Source organism: Heteronotia binoei, chromosome 21, assembly GCF_032191835.1.
Source record: "Heteronotia binoei isolate CCM8104 ecotype False Entrance Well chromosome 21, APGP_CSIRO_Hbin_v1, whole genome shotgun sequence".
Taxonomy (NCBI): domain Eukaryota; kingdom Metazoa; phylum Chordata; class Lepidosauria; order Squamata; family Gekkonidae; genus Heteronotia; species Heteronotia binoei.
The window spans coordinates 6,259,195-6,266,587 of record NC_083243.1 but is presented as its reverse complement, the minus strand read 5'-3'; the positions used below and the strand labels follow the sequence as shown (position 1 = coordinate 6,266,587).

Sequence of the window (7,393 nt, the reverse complement as noted above, 5' to 3'; positions counted from 1 at the left end):
GTAAACAGCACTGTATAAATATTAAGAATTAAGTCTAAAACCCAAAAAGGAAAATTGAATTAGGAGGAAAGAGGCATTGCAGCGGTCAAGTCTTATTAGACAACGTTCAAAATGCCCATTGGCTCTGATACCTGAAGAGCAGAGCTTCAAATGCCATCCCTTCAGAGTCTTGTTCACAAAAAATGACTCCTAGACTGCAAATTGGATTTACTTTTGGGTGGACTCGTCCAGGATTGCTCCATAAGTCACCTCCTCTTAAGGACGATTCCTGCAGAAATCAGATTGCAGACTGACATCTGAGAACAATGGAGATATAATTAGGCCGTTGAATGGCTCAGGTTAGGAACTCTACTGGATCCAATTCCGGAGCTCCGGTTTAGATCTTCCTCTGCTATAGTAAAATGAATGGCTGGAGCAGAATAGGCTGTGATGTCACAGACCATCTCCTAAAGCTTCTAGAACAACAACAGTTGTGGCGAGAACAAGAACACCACCGCTTGAAAGAGAGTGCAGGTGACCAGTTTATCCACAGCCATTGCTTTGCCCTAAGGGCCATGGTTCCAGACGGCTTGCAGTAAGAACAAGGAGAAAGAACGCAAAGGGATCTACTACCCATCTGGACAATGATACAAACGACTTGCAAGCCATTGCCCTGATGAAAAGAATAAAACAACCCCCGTGAAGTGGGATTGGACAAACTAGCTCTCCTGGTTCCTTGATTCATAGCTTAGGTTGGCCAACAAGGAGGGAACGAGACAAAAGGGGTAGAGATTTTGACTTGTCAAAGGTATAACATCTGCCTTAGGGGCTCAGCTCCTAACTTAGCAGTGCAAAGGCTGAAGGAAATATGGACGATTCTGCGCCCACTCTTGACAAAATAATTTTTGGGAGTGAAGAAAAACTAGAGGCTGAGGAACAGAAACAAAACGATGAAATCAGAGAGGAGACTAACAGTGAGGTCCAAAACCAGGAAGGTGGAGATTCTGGCCCGGTGGTAGAAGAAGAAGCCCCAAAGAGGACACTTTATAGCAAAGATGTGCTGGACCAGTCCCAGCAGACAGACAGCAAAGTGAGCATTTTTAGTCGAAAAGACTTCACGGAACAAAGCCAGCAGACAGATATTTCTGGCAGCACAACGTCTCTTCGGAAACAATCCCGCGGCAGCAGCCCCCGAGTCCTGGGCCAGGAATCCCGCCGTAGCAGTCAACAGACCGCTGGCCACCAGACAGTACACAGCCACAAGTCTTCCCGAGCACAGTCGGAACAGGAGATTATCTTGCCTGAAGATACTGAAACGGCGCAAGAACTTCGATATAGGAACGAACAACCGGAAGGTCAGGAATCCCGCCGCACTAGTCGCCAACTAGAGATGCAGCCAGAAGAAAAAGAAGAACAGAGAAGGGAATCTCGGCATGCCAGTCTGCAGTCTGTCGGCCGCCAGGCCCCGCAGAGCCGGAAAGCTTCCCAAGGGCAAACACTGAATGCAGATGATACAGGGGAGGAAGTAGCATGGATCAGTGAAACGACAGGTGTGAAAATGGTGTGCAAGAGTCAGCAAACAAATAGGGTGCATGGAATTCAGTCGCTTTCTGAACTTCTGCATCTTTTTAGACAAGCAACTGAAATGAGCAGAGTTTCAGATAAAGAGAGGTCTAATAGTGAAGCAGCAATAATGTCACCTGCAGTGCAAGAATCCCGCCGCAGCAGCCAACAATTAGAAGGAAAAGAATCACAACATGATAGCCAACAACCTGCGGTACAAGAGTCTCGCCATAGCATTCAACAGGCAGAGAAACAGGAATCACGACGTGGTAGCCAAAAACCTGCGGAACAGGAGTCTCGCCACAGCATTCAACAGACAGGGGAACAGGAATCACGACGTGGTAGCCAAAAACCTGCGGAACAGGAGTCTTGCCACAGCATTCAACAGACAGGGGAACAGGAATCACGACGTGGTAGCCAAAAACCTGCGGAACAAGAGTCTCGCCACAGCATTCAACAGACAGGGGAACAGGAATCACGACGTGGTAGTCAACAACCTGTGGTACAAGAGTCTCGCCGCAGTACTCAACAGCTAGAGGAACAGGAACCCAGAATTACCAGCCAGCCACCAATAGGCCAGGAGTCTCACCACAGCATCCAATCCAAGTCAGAGGAACAAAAAACAAAGCGACATAGAAAAGTAAACAAAAATATAACTGATTGTGCTCAACAAACAGACAGTACTGAGACCCTAAGGAGACCATTGTTAGAAATAGGTGTGCAGACGGGCGTTTCTGAAAGTACAGCAGTTGAATTGCAAGATTCTCGCCATGGCAGCCAGCAGCTTGGCCTGGAAGGATACAATTCAGAGAATCTTCCAGACCAGTCGCAAGACACTTGTAGTGCTTTCCAGCAACCTGAAGTACAGGAAGCCCGCCACGACGATGTGCCACATGAACTGCAAGAACCGGACAGCGACCAGTATGAAAATCAAGATCTGCACCGGGGCAGTCTTCCAGTTAAGTTTCCAGAATCCCTCCATGATAGCCAGCAATATGAATTACGAGACTTCCGTCAGAGTAGTCTCCCAGCTGTATTGGAAGATTCCTACCTTAGCAACAAATACTGTAATGCTCAAGGTCTATTAGATAACATTCCGCATGAGTGTAAGATAGTTGAAGAAGAATACATGCCTGGTATTCAACAAACAGTGACAGAGGAATCTCAGGATGGAAGCCAACAGCCCCCAGGGACAGAAGCCAAGAACGATGAAAACGAACCCCAAGCGCCCATTGCTCCTGAAAGCGAGCACGTCCAGCAAAAACAGAAAGTGTCGTTTGCTCAGCAGACGTATAGCATTATTTCAATAGAAAAAGCTATCTGGTTAAACAGAAGAACTGGCAGATTAATGAAAAACCAGAGTCAACAGACTATAGAGAGTTGGCTCCATAAGACAAAAATACAACCTAGTGAAAAAACAGTATCAAAGACTGGAGACCTGGAGGATCATGAGTCAACTCATGACATATGTGAAAAGGAACAAATGAAAGACCTTACAGAGCTTGAGTTGCAAAGAGGCGCCCAAGAGCCTACAGTACCTGAGTCCCGGAAGGGAAGTCAACGCGTTGCATTTGATTCCCGGAAGGGAAGCGAACAACCCACTGCTCCTGAGTCCCGGAGGAGCACCCAAGACGCTATAGCACCTGAGTCCCGGAAGGAAAGCCAGCAGACCTCTGTATGTGAGTCCCGAAGGGGGAGTGAACTGCCCACTATATATGAGACCCGGAAGGGAAGTGAACAGTCCAGTGCTCCTGAATCCCAGAGGGACAGCCAACAGCCTACAGCCCCTGAGTCCCGGAGAGAGAGCCAGCAGCCTACAGCCCCCGAGTCCCGGAGAGAGAGCCAACGGCCTACAGCACCTGAGTCCCGGAGAGAGAGCCAGCAGCCTACAGCACCTGAGTCCCACAGAGGGAGTGAACAGCCTACAGCCCCCGAGTCCCGGAGAGAGAGCCAACAGCCTACAGTCCCCGAGTCCCGGAGAGAGAGCCAACAGCCTACAGCACCCGAATCCCGGAGAGAGAGCCAGCAGCCTACAGCACCTGAGTCCCGGAAAGAGAGCCAACAGCCTACAGCACCCGAGTCCCGGAAAGAGAGCCAACAGCCTACAGCACCCGAGTCCCGGAAAGAGAGCCAACAGCCTACAGCACCCGAGTCCCGGAAAGAGAGCCAACAGCCTACAGCACCCGAGTCCCGGAAAGAGAGCCAACAGCCTACAGCACCCGAGTCCCGGAGAGAGAGCCAACAGCCTACAGCACCCGAGTCCCGGAGAGAGAGCCAACAGCCTACAGCACCCGAGTCCCGGAAAGAGAGCCAACAGCCTACAGCACCCGAGTCCCGGAAAGAGAGCCAACAGCCTACAGCACCCGAGTCCCGAAGAGTGAGCCAACAGCCTACAGCACCTGAGTCCCGGAGAGAGAGCCAACAGCCTACAGCACCTGAGTCCCGAAGAGTGAGCCAACAGCCTACAGCACCCGAGTCCCGGAGAGAGAGCCAACAGCCTACAGCACCCGAGTCCCGAAGAGAGAGCCAACAGCCTACAGCACCCGAGTCCCGGAGAGAGAGCCAACAGCCTACAGCACCTGAGTCCCGAAGAGTGAGCCAACAGCCTACAGCACCTGAGTCCCGGAGAGAGAGCCAACAGCCTACAGCACCTGAGTCCCGGAGAGAGAGCCAACAGCCTACAGCACCTGAGTCCCGGAGAGAGAGCCAACAGCCTACAGCACCTGAGTCCCGAAGAGTGAGCCAACAGCCTACAGTACCTGAGTCCCGGAGAGAGAGCCAACAGCCTACAGCACCTGAGTCCCGAAGAGTGAGCCAACAGCCTACAGTACCTGAGTCCCGGAGAGAGAGCCAACAGCCTACAGCGCCTGTGTCCCGGCGAGGAAGTGACCAGCCTACAGCACTCGAGTCCCGGAGAGGGAGTGAACATCCTACTACACCTGAATCCAAGAGAGGGAGTAAACAGTATACAGCTCCAGAGTCCCAAAGAGACAGTGAACAACCTAGTAATGAGCAACAATTAAGCCAAGAACCCCAAAAGAGCAGCCAGGAATTTCTACAAGGAGAATTGGAATTGGGTACTGAAAAAGAACCCCAAATGCCAACTCGTAGTGACAGTGAACTGGCTCAACCTAAACCAAAGTCTTCCTTTTCTGCCAAGGCTCAACAAACATATAGCATTATTTCTCTTGAGTTAAATACTTGGATAAACAGAAGATCTGGCAAAGTAATGACGTGTAGTGGTCAACAAACGGACAAAAGTTGGCTTCAGGATTATATAGCAAGAAAACTAAACCTTACCTCAAAAGAAAGCCTATCAAAAAGTGCTCAGCCTGAAGCAGAGAAGATTGAACCCTCCAGTCCTGAGGCTCCTGGAAAAGATTCTACTGAACTGCAACACGGAGACCAGGATGAATTTAAGACTGAGGGGCCATCAGAGGTACCTGAAGACCAAGGAACAAATGTTCTTGAGGATAACAAAGCACAAGAAGAGCAACCACTGCCAATTGAACCACTAACAAGCAGTCAACAGGACATTGAATTACAGTTTCAAAAAGACAAGGACATGCCTGAATCCCGGCGGGGCAGCCAACAGGTTGACATGACCCAATCCCGGAAGGGCAGCCAACAGCCTGACGTGCCCCAGTCCCAGCGAGGCAGCCAACAGGTTGACATGACCCAATCCCGGAAGGGCAGCCAACAGCCTGACGTGCCCCAGTCCCAGCGAGGCAGCCAACAGGTTGACATGACCCAATCCCGGAAGGGTAGCCAACAGGCTGACGTGCCCCAGTCCCAGAGGGGCAGCCAACAGGTTGACGTGACTCAATCCCGGAAGGGCAGTCAACAGGCTGACATGCCCCAGTCCCAGAGGGGCAGCCAACAGGTTGACATGACCCAATCCCGGAAGGGCAGCCAACAGCCTGACGTGCCCCAGTCCCAGCGGGGCAGCCAACAGGTAGACATGACCCAATCCCGGAAGGGCAGCCAACAGGCTGACGTGCCCCAGTCCCAGAGGGGCAGCCAACAGGTTGACGTGACTCAATCCCGGAAGGGCAGTCAACAGGCTGACATGCCCCAGTCCCAGAGGGGCAGCCAACAGGTTGACATGACCCAATCCCGGAAGGGCAGCCAACAGCCTGACATGCCCCAGTCCCAGCGGGGCAGCCAACAGGTTGACGTGACCCAATCCCGGAAGGGCAGCCAACAGCCTGACGTGCCCCAGTCCCAGCGGGGCAGCCAACAGGTTGACGTGACCCAATCCCGGAAGGGCAGCCAACAGCCTGACGTGTCCCAATCCCAGCGGGGCAGCCAGCAGGTTGACGTGACCGAATCCCGGAAGGGCAGCCAACAGCCTGACGTGCCCCAGTCCCAGCGGGGCAGCCAACAGGTTGACGTGACCCAATCCCGGAAGGGCAGTCAACAGGCTGACGTGCCCCAGTCCCAGAGGGGCAGCCAACAGGTTGACGTGACCCAATCCCGGAAGGGCAGCCAACAGGCTGACGTGCCCCAGTCCCAGAGGGGCAGCCAACAGGTTGACATGACCCAATCCCGGAAGGGCAGCCAACAATTCGATGTGCTCCAGTCCCAGCGGGGAAGCCAACAGGTCGACGTGCCCCAGTCCCAACGGGGAAGTCAACAGGTAGATGTGCCCCAGTCCCAAAGGGGAAGCCAACAGGTCGATGTGCCCCAGTCCCAGCGGGGAAGCCAACAAGTTGATGTCCCCCAGTCCCAGCGGGGAAGCCAACAGGTTGATGTTCCCCAATCCAAGCGAGGAAGCCAACAGGTTGACGTGCCCCAGTCCCAGCGGGGAAGCCAACAGGTCGATGTTCCCCAATCCAAGCGAGGAAGCCAACAGGTTGACGTGCCCCAGTCCCAGCGGGGAAGCCAACAGGTCGATGTGCCTCAATCCAAGCGGGGAAGCCAACAGGTCGATGTGCCTCAGTCCCACCGGGGAAGCCAACAGGTTGACGTGACCCAATCCCGGAAGGGCAGCCAACAGGCTGACGTGCCTCAGTCCCAGAGGGGAAGCCAACAGGTTGATGTGCCCCAATCCAAGCGGGGCAGCCAGGTGGAATTCCCACAAGGAACCCAGCAACCTACAGATGAAGAATTTCCATACAGCAGCAACCTAAGTACTGCGGAAAACCAAATCCAACAGCCTGGAGAGTCTGAAAGTAAAGGAACTTTAGAAAGCTCATCATCATCTATAGAAGAGCAGGATGAAGCTCTGCAGACATACAGCCTAATCTCCCTAGAAGAGGGAGTCTGGCTGAACAGGAAGACTGGCAAACTGCTAATAAGTCACAGCCAGCAGACAAGCGTGAGCTCTCTTTTGCCAGACGGCACACCTGCCCTGGAAGACTATAGAGATGCGTCCGATGAAAGTCCAGTGCCACCGAAATCTGATTTGGAGAAACACGAAGGAGCAGAAACGGAAGCGCAGCAACGATCTCGCTGCGGCAGCCAAGCGCCCTCAGGTCAAGAATCCCGCCGTGGCAGCCGCCCAGCTCAGCGTGACGCTTCGTGCCATAGCATCATGCAACCTTTGGGAGAAGAGCCGCCAATTTCCAACGAAGTGGAAAAGGCGCCTGGTCCTCAGCTAAGCCGGACCACCCTGGCAAGCATAGGGTCATCCGTAGCGTCTGCAGACGTGGAGGAGGACTTCCCTCCAATTTACAACGCCGTCTCCATTGAAGAGGGAAGCTTCGTCAACATTAAAACCGGCAAGACGTTGTTCTCGCAGGGTCTGCAGACCGAAGAGTCTTCCTTTCAAAAGCTTGAAGGCGACGCGCAGGTATTCCGGTCCTCTAGCTATATCTCTGAACCGGACCTGAATGCGGTTCCTGATGCG

At 53.0% G+C, this 7,393-nt stretch overlaps 1 protein-coding gene across 1 annotated transcript; it reads left to right on the top strand.

Annotated features, from left to right (window-relative positions):
- Positions 1-420: 420 nt before the first annotated feature.
- On the top strand, positions 421-5,466 carry LOC132588927 (microtubule-associated protein futsch-like). The gene is made up of 2 exons (XM_060261402.1): positions 421-5,306; positions 5,450-5,466. Exons 1-2 carry the CDS (start codon positions 848-850, stop codon positions 5,464-5,466), a joined length of 4,476 nt encoding a protein of 1,491 aa, XP_060117385.1. The 5' UTR covers positions 421-847.
- The last annotated feature ends 1,927 nt before the right edge of the window (positions 5,467-7,393 follow it).

What these genes read in the sequence shown, in the direction of transcription:
- LOC132588927 (XM_060261402.1), top strand. Translation starts at nt 848, where the DNA reads ATGGACGATTCTGCGCCCACTCTTGACAAAATAATTTTTGGGAGTGAA.